The sequence below is a fragment of the Carcharodon carcharias genome, chromosome 6 (genome assembly GCF_017639515.1).
Source record: "Carcharodon carcharias isolate sCarCar2 chromosome 6, sCarCar2.pri, whole genome shotgun sequence".
Taxonomy (NCBI): Eukaryota; Metazoa; Chordata; class Chondrichthyes; order Lamniformes; family Lamnidae; genus Carcharodon; species Carcharodon carcharias.
This window is the reverse complement of record NC_054472.1, coordinates 176802798-176817886: the sequence shown is the minus strand read 5'-3', so window position 1 is coordinate 176817886 and position 15089 is coordinate 176802798. Positions and strand designations below refer to the sequence as shown.

General features: G+C 41.8%; 1 protein-coding gene across 2 annotated transcripts in view; it reads right to left on the bottom strand.

Moving 5' to 3' along the window:
- Positions 1 to 15089, bottom strand: part of LOC121279030 (tyrosine-protein phosphatase non-receptor type 2-like) — a 73194-nt gene that overhangs the window by 38472 nt on the left and 19633 nt on the right. For both annotated transcript variants that reach the window (XM_041189787.1, XM_041189786.1), the window contains exon 3: positions 9000 to 9100. In XM_041189787.1, coding sequence (XP_041045721.1) covers positions 9000 to 9100 — 101 coding nt within the window. The remainder of the gene's footprint in view (positions 1 to 8999; positions 9101 to 15089) is intronic.

Below are 15089 nucleotides of genomic sequence, written 5' to 3'. Positions count from 1 at the left end.
CAATAAATGTTGGCCCAGCCAACAACGCTCACATCCCATGAATGAATAAAACAAAAACTCAAAATATTGCAATTTACCAACTCCTTATTCTAATACATCACTTTCCAAGTTCATATTTTGTTCCACTCCAACAAAAACAAACAGCAAAAACTTGAGAAGTTTTAACAAGCCATTAAAAACCATTCTGTTTTTGTATCAGAAAGAGATTAATTTTGAAAATTCAGTTCTTTAAGGGCCAGGGTTTTGGAAAACAGTGACTTAATATACAGGACTTTTGACATATTTTAAAATAGAAAAAAACAAGAAATTGTTTTTAAGATTTTCCCTGCTCTGCTCCTATCCAGAGCTCTAATGATCTATGTAAAAGTTCTCTAAGAATATAACCACCATCATAATATGAAAAATTGCCAGGGTTAATACCCAGAGGGTAAGCATATCAAAATTTACACCACCATTCTACTATGCTGTGACATCCCTATTTGTGTCCTTACTTAGCCATAAAGTTGTCCAGCAAATCAGGCAAACAGCAAAGATAGGCAAAGTTATAGTATGTTAACGGTGGAAACTTGGTCTGAGTTTTCTTTATTCTTTTCCGGCGGCATTGTGGCAGAGCTCAGCTAATTTCACGCAAGACTACAATCAAACCTGGGATTTTCTGCTCTGTATGACTTGGTACCAAGTTGGACAGGACCTTCATCTGTCAAACTCATGCACAAATGATAAAATAGATGAGGCAAAGTTTAAAATTATTGCCTTCTGTCAAATCACTATATTGAGACCGTGTCCTAGGGTACCCCACTGTGTTCTACTGAAAGGAGACAACAATAAAGAAACATCCCAAATTCCTTCTGATCAGAATGCACATATTTAGTAAGTGTGAATATGGTAATTGAACAGTTTACACAGAACAAAGAAGATAGTAACAACAATTCCAATTCTTCCCCAGCCTCCATGTATTCTGTTTCATGTGTTCAACTTCCATGTGGAAAATGATGCAGAAGTACAATAACAACAGCCAATTTTATTTGGGAAGCTATGTCCCTGATACAAAGGAGTCCATTACCAAGTTACTGTGAAATTCACACAGGAAAAGCTTTTCTGAAGCAACTAATCTCTTCCTTCCCATTCCAAACAGGGACATATCCACTCACTAAACATTTTCTTGGTACATGAAACAAGTTTTTACCCAGATAAGAAAATATTCTTGATTCTATAAGTTCAGAATACTAGGCTCTATGGATAACAAAATGCTAAACTCTTGAAAGTAAATATGTAAGTATGTAAATTTCTGCCATTTAAATGTCCCAAAATGAGCGGAAATCAAAAACAATTTTATTTTTTACATTTTATGCATCAGATATTGATGTCAAAATAATGAAAATTTGAAACTTACTGATCCCATTTGCCAAAATAAAGGCAGGAAAACAGTTTCAAATTAAGTTTAGATCTTAAGATACCATTAAATGGACTTAAAATAGTTTCTGCAATACAAAATTACCAATCGGTGCTAGTTTAAGTTTCAAACCGCTCTTTTTTCCATGAGCTAAGCATATTGGGCGCTTACCAGCTAAAAGCCAGCAATAACTACCACATGAAAACCTAGGGAGATAGGTAACAACCCTCAACTAAATAAGGGCTATGAACATATTTAAGTATAAGTGCCAAAATACAAGGAGAGAGATAGCTAGAGAAGCAGAGAGGTCGTTCACGTCTGAAGGGAGACAATCCTTTTTTATCTAAGCTGACCCCCTCTACAGAAACTCCATCCATGTAGGTTCCTAAATAGACCATGAGCTCAGAGAGCTTAAATAGCTCCATAATGCACAGATCAATCAATTCCCAGGTATGGGTTATGGTCTGTGCTGAGTTGGCTAATCGTATTCAGGGTGGTAAAGGGCTGTATCAATTAGCTAAAGCTCCGCTGAATAGGGAAAGGGTAAATACACGCGAGGTTGCTTAATCACCATGCAGTGACTCGGGCTGCAAGAGTACATAGCAAGGATTTTCTGATTGGCATTATCTTGACACACGGGTGGACTGGATTAAAAATAAATTTAAATAGTTTAAAATAACACCAGCTGTAAAATATAAGCTTGTGAGGGACCTAGAAGATCACAGGTTCAGTTTATGCTGAATTAGTTGATCTCAGCAAAGGTAGCAATTGGAGCTACAGTTCGTATTAGCATTCTGAGCTGGGCTTGGGGAAAATGAATGAAACCAGGGTTTTTGCCCGGTATTAAAATACAGTGATGCGTATTGGAAGTGTCTGTACATATGTACATAGGTGAATGGGGGCATTCTGTGCAAACAGCATCTATTGTTTCATTTTATTCTTCGTCTCATCCGACGCCTCAACAAGAAACTTTGTCTCTTTCTTTCAGGTGCAAAGGAACGCAAGCTCCAACAACTCATTGACACCAACACCCATCCAGGACAATCCACCCCTGCCTGTCCCTCTGTCCCCATCCCGTCTTCCAATCCCAGCCCCAGCCATGTATTCACCATACCCCCTGACCTTCCCCTCTCTGACGCTGAACATTCAGTGCTCAGCAAAGGACTTAGTTTCATACCCTTACGCCCTCATCTCAATGAATTTCGGGCTCAGCACGATGCTGAACTCTTCTTCCGCCGCCTTGGTCTCCATGCTCACTTCTTTGGGCAGGAGTCCTCTCCCCGTTCAACGGATCCTTTTACCCGCCTCCAATAGTCTCGCTGCACCTCAACCCCTCCCTCTGGATTCTTACCTTCTCTTGATCTTTTCATTGAGAACTGTCGACGTGACATTAGTTTTCTCAACTTCTCTGCTCCTCTCACCTATTCTAACTTGTCTCTGAATTTGCTGCTCTCCGTTCTCTCAGGTTCAACCCTGACATTGTCATCAAACCCGCTGACAAGGGTGGTGCTGTTGTTGTCTGGCGCACTAACCTCTACCTCGCAGAGGTTGAGTGTCTACTCGCAGACACTTCCTCCTACCTGCCCCTGGACCATGACCCCACCACTGAACATCAAGCCATTGTTTCCAGGACTGTTACTGACCTCATCTCCTCTGGAGATCTTCCTTCTACAGCTTCCAACCTAATAGTCTCCCAACGTCGGACGGCCCGCTTCAACTCACACCTAAAATCCACAAACAGGACTGTCCCAGCAGACCGATCATGTCAGCCTGTTCCTGCCCCACGGAATTCATTTCTTGCTATCTTGACTCCATTCTCTCTCCTCTTGTCCAGTCCCTTCCCACCTACATCCGTGATCCCTCTGACATCCTACATCATATCAACAATTTCCAGTTCCCTGGCCCCAACCGCCTCCTGTTCACCATAGATGTCTAATCCCTCCACACCTCCATCCCCCACCGGGATGGTCTGATGGCTCTCTGCTTCTTCCTCGAACAGAGGCCCGAATAATCCCCATCTACCACTACTCTCCTCCGTCTGGTTGAACTTGTTCTCACACTGAACAATTTCTCCTTAAACTCCTCTCACTTCCTCCAAATAAAAGGTGTGGCATGGGCCCCAGCTATGCCTGTCTCTTTATGGGGTATGTGGGACATTCCTTCTTCCAGTCCTACTCCGGCCCCCTCCCACAATTCCTTCTCCGGTACATCGATGATTACTTCGGTGCTGCTTCATGCTTCCAATTTCCACCCCTCCATCATTTTCACATGGTCCATCTCTGACACTTCTCTTCCCTTCCCTTCCTTGACCTCTGTCTCAATTTCTGGTGATAGACTGTCCACCAATATCCATTACAACCCTACCGACTCCCACAGCTACCTCGACTACAGCTCCTCACACCCCGCTTCCTGTAAGGACTCCATCCCATTCTCTCAGTTCCTTCACCTCCATCGCATCTGCTCTGATGATGCCACTTTCAAAAACAGTTCCTCTGACATGTCTTCCCTCTTCCTTAACCAAGGTTTTCCACCCACGATGGTTGACAGGGCCCTCAACCATGTCCGGCCCATCTCCCGCCCTCGCACATTCCTCTCCTTCCCAGAAACATGATAGGGTCCCCCTTGTCCTCACTTATCACCCCACCAGCCTCCGCATTCAAAGGATCATCCTGCGCCATTTCTGCCAACTCCAGCACGATGCCACCACCAAACACATCTCTTCCCCTCCGCCAACCGGCGGCATTCCGCAGGGATCGTTCCCTCCGGGTCACTTTGGTCCGCTCCTCCCCTTACGCCTCAACCCCCTCCCACAGCACTTTCCCATGCAACCGCAGAAGGTGCAACACCTGCCCCTTCACTTCCCCTCTACTCACCATCCAAGGGCCCAAACATTCCCACTCCTTTCAAGTGAAGCAGCATTTCACTTCCCTCAATTTAGTCTACTGCATTCGTTGCTCCCAATGCGGTTTCCTCTACATTGGAGAGGCCAAACGCAGACTGGGTGACCGCTTTGCAGAACACCTTCGGTCTGTCCACAAGCATTACCCAGACCTCCCTGTCGCTTGCATTTCAACACTGCACCCTGCTCTCATACCCGCATGTCCGTCCTTGGCTTGCTGCATTGTTCCAGTGAAGCTCAACGCAAACTGGAGGAACAGCACCTCAGCTTCCAACTAGGTACTTTACAGCCTTCCAGACTGAATATTGAGTTCAACAATTTTAGATCATGAACTCTCTCCTCCATCCCCACCCCCTTTCCGATTCCCCCCTTTTTTTTCCAATAATTTATAGATTTTTCTTTTCCCACCTATTTCCATTATTTTTAAATGTATTTCCATCCATTGTTTTATCTCTACCTTTTAGCCTTTTTCGATTCCTTCGCCCCACCCCACCCCCACTAGGGCTATCTGTACCTTGCTTGGCCTGTTTTCTACCCTTAATTAGCACATTCCTTAGATAACATCACCACCTTCAACACCTCTTTGTACTTTTGTCTGTGACATCTTTTGGTTACCTTCACCTATAACTGGCTCTACTTGTCTCACCCACGCCCCCAAACCAGCTTATATTTCACCTCTCTTCTATTTTTACTGAGTTCTGTTGAAGGGTCATTCGGACTCGAAACGTTAACTGTGTTCCTCTCCGCAGATGCTGTCAGACTTGCTGAGTTTTTCCAGGTATTATTGTTTTTGTGCAGCATCTATTGAAATCTGATTCCCTCAATCAGAATAGTCCCTGCAGACATGTCTTATTATGTTCTATCTGAAGAATGATCATTTGCACAAGGCACCAGAGACTATGGCACCTGTAAAACAATATGTCAGTACCAGTCAGCCTTCAGCAGAACAGATCAAAACAAAAACTTTTTTGAAAAAAGGAATCCTACTGAGGTACACTGTAGAACAAGAGAAGCTTTTCCTCCCATTTATTTGCAGCACATTTTGATTCTTCACCAATAAAGCACTCTCATCCTGCTACATTTTGTTCACATAATTCACGAAGCTCAGCTGCTTCATAAATGAATGAAAAGTTACTTCCATTAGAATCAATGAAGGTCTGGATGGTCTGTTAATCTGGGCATGGTGCCATAAAGCACTACAGTACCAAGTACTTGTCACTGATATGACTTTGGGCTATACAAGTGGAATGGGCCTGCTGAAATGAATTGCAACAATTGATGTTTTAACCATTTTAATAACTTGTCCTCAATATTGATAAGCGCTGGAGGGCCACAGAAATTTACTGTTAAGAAGTCAGATTATCCAAGCTAATTAAGAAATTATGATGAGCTTCAAAACTCTCTCTCTAGATGTATGTTCTCTTGAATAACTTGCTGGATTGCTTCTTGGAGTGGCCCAACTGCACACAATTCTACAGCTAAGTCAGAAGTCGAAGTTTCTGTCTGTTGGATATTAGAACAAAAACAAGCAGCTTGGAATTTCTTTGCAGATAATCTCAAGTCATGAGACACACTACGTCCAAACTCAACACAGGCCGGGCACTTCTGCAGTCATGAGCAGTAAGCAGACAATTTACTTCTCATGGCTTTTACTCACCTTAAAAGATTCAAAGGGAGATGCACAAATTTTAAAACTACAGGAATACCCCCATTTTAAGTGGTAGATACATTCTTGGTAATGCCATTGAATGTCAAGAATGTTGCCAGGGCTTGCAGCCATAAGGAAAAATATCCAGGCTTGGGCTGTCGAGTAACATTGGTGCTACACAAGTGGCAGGCAATGACCATCCCCACCAAGAAAGAATCCAACCATCGCCCTTTGACATTCAATGGCATTACCATCACTGAATCCCCCACTATCAACATCCTAGGGGTTGCCATTGACCAGAAATGGAACTGGACTAGCCATACAAATACTGTGGCTACAAGAGCAGGTCAGAGGTTTGGAGTCCTGCGATGAGTAACATCTCCTGACTCCCCACAGCCTGTCCACCATCTACAAGGCACACGCCAGGAGTATGATGGAAAGTTCCCCACTTGCCTGGATGAGTGCAGCTCCCACAACGCTCAAGAAGCTTGACACCATCCAGGACAAAGAAACCCGCTTGATTGGCACACCATCCACAAACATTCGCTCCCTCCACCACCAACGCACAGTAGCAGCAGTGTGTACCATCTACAAGATGCACTACAGGAATTCATCAAGGGTCCTTAGGCAGCACCTTCCAAACCCACGACCACCACCATCTATAAGGACAAGGGCAGCAGACAGATGGGAACACCACCACCTGGAAGTTCTCCTCCAAGTCACTCACCATCCTGACCTGGAAGTATATCACTGTTCCTTCACTGTTGCTGGGACAAAATCCTGGAACTCCCTTCCTAACAGCTCCCTACCTACACCACATGGACTGCAGCAATTCAAGAAGGCAGCTCACAGCACCTTCAAGGGCAAGTAGGGATGAGCAATAAAGGCTGGCCCAACCAGTGAAGCCCACACCCCATGAAGGAACTTTTTAAAAATTCTGGAGACAACAGCCATCCTTTTCACTATCAACTACACAGCCAATTTTTGCACCATCGGCAAATTTCCCGATCATGCCACCCACATTTAAGTCCAAATCATTAATATATACAACAAACAGCAAGGGGCCCATCAATGAGCCCTGTGGAATGCCACTAGAAATAATTTTCCATTCGCAAAAAGATCCATCAACCATTACGTTTTGTTTTTGTCACTAAGCCAGTTTTGGATCCAACTCGCTACATTCTCCTGTATCCCATGGGCTTTTACTTTTCTGACCAGTCTGCCATGTGGGACCTTGTCAAATGCCTTAATGAAATCCATGTAGACAACATCCACTGCACTACCCTCACCAATCCTCTTTGTTACTTTCTCAAAAAATTTGATTAAATTAGTAAGACTCAGCCTTCCCCTAACAAAGCCATGCTGACTATCCCTAATTAATCCATTCCTTTCTAAGTGACAGTTTATCCTCTCTCTCAGAATTAATTCCAATAATTTGCCCATCACAGAAGTCAGACTGACTGGCCCATAATTATTTGGCCAATCCCTCGCATCCTTTTTAAATAATGGTACAACATTTGCAGACCTCCAATCCTCTGGTACCTCACCAGTATCTATTGAGGATTGGAAAATGATCCTCATAGCATCAGCTATTTCCTCCCTGGCTTCCTTTAACAGCTTGGGATACAATCCATCTGGCCCTGGTGACTTATGCACCTTCAAGAATGCCTGTTTCTCCAGTACTTCCTCTCTCACTATGCTTATTGTATTGAATATTTCACACTCCTCCTCTTTAAGTAGAATGCCTACATCATCCTAGTCCTTAAGTGAAAACAGAGACAAAGTACACATTGAGAACCCTGCCCATACCTTCAGCATCAGCATACAAGTTACCGTGCACACCTTTGATAGGGCTACCCTTTCCTTAGTTATTCTCTTGTTCTTAATGTACAGATAAAAATCTTTGGGTTTTCTTTGATTTTACCTGCCAATATTTTTTCATATCTTCTCTTTGCTTTTCTAATTTCCTTTTTTACTTCACCCCTATACTTTCTATACTCCTCTAGGCTTTCTACAATATTTAAGTTTTGTGACCGTCATAAGCTTTCTTTTTCTGCTTTATCTTACCTTGTATGCTTCTAGATAACCAGGGGGCTCTAGATTGGCAGTATCGCCCCTTTTCTTTGTGGGGGCATGTCAACACTGTGCCTGCAAAATCTCACTTTTGAATGCCTCCATTGGTTTCTCTCTGATTTCTCTTCAAGTAGCTGTAACCAGTCTACTTTTGCCAGATCACCTCTCAGCTTCGTAAAATTTGTCTTTTCCCCAATTCAGAACTTTTATTCCTATTCTATCTTTGTCCTTTTCTATAATTATGCTAAATTTAACTGTATTATCTCCAACATGGTCATCCATTGTTACTTCATCCACTTGCCCAGCTTCATTTCATAAGACTAAATTTAGAATTGCACTCCCTCTCTTTGGGCTTGTAAAGTGTTCTCAACCCAAGATTTTTGGCCCCAGTGCACAACATAAACATGAAATAAATAAAACACCATGTAATTAAATCTTCTCCATTCCGAGTGACATTGCAAAGAATCAAAGAGAACAGGTTTGGTTTTTCCTGACTGCTCTAAAACAAAGCGCTACAAAATATATAGTCAGATATAGATATAGATAAAGATACAGTCAGCATATATTTGCAAGATTGATTTCTCCTATACTCACTTACATTAATTTGTTTCATCCCTTAAAATGACCAGGTTGTCTTTCACCCTGGTAATGGTCCAAAACCTAAGTTGATAACATGTTCCAAGGTTTGGGGGCGTGGGGCATGGTGGTGAAGTGGGGAGAGACCAAAACCCAAACCAAAAGTTCTAGAGAATGGGGAAATAGCCTTTTCATTGATTCACCCAGATGGTAACTATGCATACAGTCAAAAAAATTGCACCCAGCTCCCAACTACTTCATAACGGGGTAGGTAGTACTTAAAACTAATAAATAGATAGTAATTTTTTTTAACTACTCTATTCTAGTCTACTTAAAACGGAGTATAGCTGTATTCTCAATCAGACTCTGCAACAATCATTCTTTATATGGCTCTTTCCACATCTACTTACCTGGGTTAAAATGTAGTTTCTCTCAGCTTCTTCCATGACAATGAGGCTTGCATTGATATAATCATTGTCTGCTTTCTGAAGCTTAACACGGCTGTGGTCAACTACAATTTGAAAAAAACAACATAGTAATTCAATGGAGGTGTCAGATCACAATTAACATTATAGCTCATAGCGCACACACACATACAATATTAAATAAGGAGAACTAAAACTTAATTAGAATGGTGGATCTGGATATGAATCCAGATCAACTGATGAAAGTGTTCTTCCCCAATTGGCAGCAAGGGACTGAAATTGAATGAGTTAAGATTAAGCAGTTTCAAACCATTAACCTTGCTCACAGTGTATCTGTTCTGGGTATAAACAGGATCCCAATACTGGCTGCCTGGAATGTGAAAATCCTCCATCCTCATTTTGATTCAACAAGAATGGGGTATGAAGGACCCGAATAATCAGCTTGAGTTTATGAATACGAGGGGTAGATTTTTTCCCTAGGCAGACTTCAGGGAACCAGCTGTGACATCATGCCCACTGTAACCCATCCCCACCTGCGCGATAGTCCTGGCAGGAAGTCCAGTCGTTTTCAGGGTCAGACTTCCTTAGCATTGTCAGTGGCCTGTGGGCAGAAAATGGGATCCCTGGGGCATTCTGCTATCTCCGGTCGTCACAACACCATGCAGCCTCTAGACTGAAGAAAAAGCAGGCCATAATGGTTTGTGGAGTCTGGAATAGCAATCATACCCTTCCAACCACACTTCCAATAAAGGATGTAAATGCATTGGAAGCAGTTCAGAGAAGGTTTACCAGACTAATACCTGGAATGGGTGGGTTGTCTTATTAGGAAAGGTTGGACAGGCTAGGCTTGTATCCGCTGAAGTTTAGAAGCGACTTGATGGAAACAAACAAGATCCGGAGGGGTCTTGACAGGATGGGTGTGGAGAAGATGTTTCCTCTCGTGGGAGAATCTAGAACTAGGGGCCACAGTTTAAAAATAAGGTGGCGCCCATTTACAACAGAGATGAGGCAAAAATTTTTCACTCAGAGGGTTGAGAGTCTTTGGAACTCTCTTCTTGAAAAGGTTGTGGAAACAGAGTCTTTAAATATTTTTAAGGTAGAGGTGGATAAATTCTCGGTAAGCAAAGGAGTGATGTTAGCGGTAGATGGGATTCAGATTTGAGGTTACCATCAGATCAGCCATGCTCTTATTAAATGGTAGAGCAGGCTCGAGGGGCTGAATGGCCGGCTCCTGCTCCTTGTTCGTACGTTCATAACCCCACAAAAATGCATTAAAAATGCTTACTTGTTGACTCCTCTTTGTCTGGACTGCCAACTGAAACTGGGCATAGCATGTAATGGGCACGTTCTTCACCGTACCATTCTAAATTAGCAAATGGGGTGCTATGCAGATCATAAGATCCCAATTTTCAGATTAAATGGGTATACTGCCCAACTCAGGCAGGCAGTTCTGCATACCAACAGGTCCATGGAAAGGCTGCAGTGGCCACAGAGGGAACAGGACTGTAAACCATTTCCCACTATTCTTAGGTGACCAACGCCCTATGTCCATCTGGTAGGTGGCCTCAAAATCCCCCCCGTACCAACCCGCCAACAAAATAAATTACTTCTAGTTTTGTTCAAAGAACACTTCATACGTCATAATTCTTCTGTACATTTCTCAATTCATTTCACTTTCGCAGAAAATAAAAGTAGTTAGCTTTGCAAAGGAAGAAAGGGAAACCTATACTAAAATTATAATTAAGAGGAATTTCTTAAAACCCAACAATATTATCTAGTAATTCAAGTGTCAACAGTATCGCAATCACTTTGCAGTTTAGTTACTTATAAAGGGAAGTCAATTTGCTTTCAGCAAGTTCCTAGCATTTAGGATAAAATGAACATGAAAGAAAAGAGTCAACTTGTTTTTAATGGTGCAGTTTGATAAACATTAGGAAGGGCACTATTTTCTTCAAATATATCCACCTGAATATACAAGCAGCACGTCTAACAACGCAACACTCCCTGAGCACATCATTGAAGTGCCATTCTAATCTATGTGTGCAGCTGGGATGGAACTCTCAAAGTTCTGACTTAGGGACACCATTTCCAAAGCTCATAGACCCAAGACCTGCCCTAGTGTTGCAAGAACTTTTGTCTTTGGTGCTCCCCACCCCTGTGACCCCCACCCCATAAAAATATTGCAAAACTGGAAGTTCCCTCATTCCCATCCCAAAACTGCTAGGCTTCTGGGCCTGTACCTGTGTGAAATCTCAGTAACAATCATAATGCTGATCAATGTTCCTGGTAATACTACTTGACCTAATACATTACATATGCACAAAGGCTCAGTGAGCAATGCCACCACAGATCTGCTAGTAATGCAGAAAAACTGATCTGCCATGAATCACAAAAAACTGCTGCATAGTGTGGGTGGGAGTGAAGGAATGCACAATGAACAACAGTTCCACTTGTGGCAACCTCTAAGTTGTCACTATTGTCAAGCCAGCCCAAAAACTAATGAAATATATTTCATTTAACATTGTTATTTTCTGGTGTAGTATGTTCATTAAAACAACTTAAGGCAACTTAAATATTTAAGGCAGAATTGTTTGAACTCCTTGCCAGTATTCTATAGGTCAGACCGACTTATAAAAGTTAAGGAACAAAAAAAATTACAACAATGGAATTTACAATAAATATCTAATTTGGAACCATGAAAACCTATGTACTCCTGACCATTGTCTTCATCAGGCTCTCAAGTTACACAAATTTACGATGTAGAACCGCGCATGCCATCATCCTATGTGCACAATATGTTTTATTCAACCTAACTGTGCTTTTAAACACACTTAGAAAATTATATGTGAAAAACATAACCTCTCCAGTCTAAAATGAAGGTGACCATATGTTGACTACAAAAATATTCACCAATCGTCATACTGTAATGAAAAGGCTAACATTTTACACAAAACATAACTACCATTTGCTTGGAGTAATTTAACAGCAGCAGGCAACTCCCTATTCTGAATAAGCTGTTTTCCAAAAAGTCACATTCAGCTAGTTTCTATCTCATTAAGGATTCAATGTTTCCATAATCATGTTAACAATGCTTACATTTCAGGTGACAACAGGAAAAGTTCTACTCTTTCTGGTAAGCCAAAGCCCTAGTGTTCTCGGAAAGATGACATCACTGTTTCAGAAAGACGAACTAATGTAATGCTATGAATAGTTCTTGATGTAGCCTACACATAAACACAGCTGCTTAACTCTTTAACTGCTGGGAGGAAATGGTCTTCAATTACAATATTTAACACTGAACTATCATCTATTTTTGCTGTAAAATTATTTTAGTGTGCAAAAAGGGCTTACACAATTTATCAAATCAATAAATGAGGAACATATCCTGCAGTGATGCTCACTGAATAGTCCTGATCTTTAGGAAGCTCTTATTCAGCTATAGCAAGCTACTTCTTTCTACATATGAGCAATTTTAGTGGTTAAATTTAAAATTGACCTGATATGAATGTTGGAGTAAAGGACATTAGAACTGTTTTGTCATTTGATAGAATATACATAATAGCTATAACTGAGATAATACTATGCACATCAAAGCAACATTCTCTTTGTGATGATTCAATTACAATCTAGTTTTCATGAAAGATGGACACCAATGTGTGGCATTTAAAAATGAACTTCAATGAGGCTAATATAATTCATTAGATGGCAATTTTCTTTTTATTCATTCATGGGATGTGGGCGTTATTGGTTAGGCCAACATTTATTACCCATCCCTAATTGCCCTTGAGGTGGTGGTGAGCTGCCTTCTTGAACCACTGCAGTCCAGGGATGTAGGTATACCCACAGTGCTGTTAGGGAGGAGTTCCAGGATTTTGACCCAGCGACAGTGAAGGATATAGTTCCAAGTCAGGATGGTGTGTGATTTGGAGGGGAACTTGCAGGTAGTGATGTTCCCATGCATCTGCTGCCCTTGTCCTTCTAGGTGGCAGAGCTCACGGGTTTGGAAGTTGTTATTGAAACAAACAATCTAATAGGGAAACAATACGATCAGAGTGTAGCTAATAACCCCCCCAAAAAAGGAATAACCGATGTGTCATAAAGTACTGGCAAGATACAAGGCTGGCAAAACAATGCTAATAGTCATTGCAGCCGGTGTCTTGCCAAGTACCAACCATTATAGGAACATAAGAAGTTGGAGCAGGAATAGGCCAATCGGCCCATCAAGCCTGCTCCACCATTCAATAAGATCATGTTTGATCAGGCCATAGTCTAAAAACACCACTTTCTTGCCTGTCCTCCATAACCCATGTCTCTCTTGCCAAAGATCTGTCTATCAGGATTGGCTGGAAATGAAAGTGAATCCCTCCCTAACTGTTCCTGTTTGCTTTCCATTTGAAGTAGTTCCTGGTCATTCTTTAAACAACATATCTTTTTGCTATTTCCCGTTATTATGAGGTTGCTGAAGAATTAAATAAAGCTTCTACCTGTATGCTTAAAGAATAAGAATTTTGATCACCGTTGTCATATTATGGTACACCAGTATTGTAAAAGGACTCACATTCATTCACTTGTTTCTCTTTGGCTCCAATCTTTGTTTTTGCACTTCGATTTGCCTCTACAATACTGAATCATGTCCATTATCAGTGTTCGTCATGATCAATAATCCCTCTAATTCCCTTTCGCTGTGCATGGCCTGTGTTCTGCACTGCACAGTCCCTTAGGGTTGCTTGTAAGCGACCTGTTTATTGCCTGCACAGCACATTCCCAGTTGTTACATAGCAAAGCAGTCGCAAAGTTTAAAGGGAACACTGGTCATGATCTGTCTTTCATATGTGTATCTGTATCTATTTCACTGCAATGTATTCCATCTCTGTTGGCTGGTCGCTCAAAGCCTGTTTAATCTCTCTCAATGTACTTCCTCCCCTATCTCCCTGACATAATTTTCTTTCTGTACCTGCCATTTTTGCATTTCTCCACCATAGACCCCCTAGTATGTCTTTGCTTCATGTCTGCATTTCAGAAATTATGCTTGTGGATTGGGGCTTACATGTCCTGATTTTTCCCTCAATGTTCCTCTTCTGAAATGAATGGAATTCTCCCACAGAAGTGCCACAGAAAACCCCAGGCAGAAGATCCAAATGCTTAGAGGTAGATGCTCCAAAAGAAAAGGAGAAAGGAAAGCAATGCCACCAGATGAAGCCACAGAAAGGTGCTGTCAAGTGGATAATCCAGCATCTTCCAGGGGTGGGGGCAAGGTGGAGAACAATCTTCGTCACTATTGGCCCATACAAATGTCTTCACAGCAAATCAATGTTCTTTTCTCATGTACCAGGCACAACGTGATGGTGCAGAGAGAGCAGGAGCAAACTACACATGTCTAAGAAAAAAGACCTGTCACAATCTATATCAGAGTTTTCACTGGAATGTATCCCACACATCTGACAAAGTTGTCATCACCCAGTTCTAGCTTTTTGGACTTACTGTCTGGGGCATTGCGCTTTTAGTGGGGAGTATTTCCAGTAACCAAAGCTGTCAGGGCACAGCCTTTTGGCTCCTTCAATTTTTATCTCTTCTCAGACTTCCTCCTCCAAGAGGTATTCAGCAGACAACACACACTAAAAAATGACTCACCTGAAAAAATTAATGACAAGCTAATGAACTTTCAACATTAATACAATGGTGAAAGTACAGTGTACAACTACTGAATTATAGGCCTGAAAAAGGAGAATCCAATAGATGCAAATTGGTGCTAGTCATTATGGTACAACAGAATGCAGCATTGGGGAAAGGGTGGAGTTGACCAAGATAAGTGATGCACATACCTCAGCTGCCTCTTTTGCTAAAATAATCTTTTAAAGTGAAGTTGTCATTACTTTCATTACTCTGTTCTTTTCAATTACTGTGAATCACTGTGGAAAGTCCCTTCATTGTAACAACAGTTTCACTCTTTAAATGAGAATCAATTCAAAGGTAACAGGCTTTACACTGAAATGAGAGCCTTCAATGGCTTTATCTGCCTCATTCCCTGACCATTCCAGAGTCAAAGGCAAAGAAAACCCTGGATTCCTTTTTCCA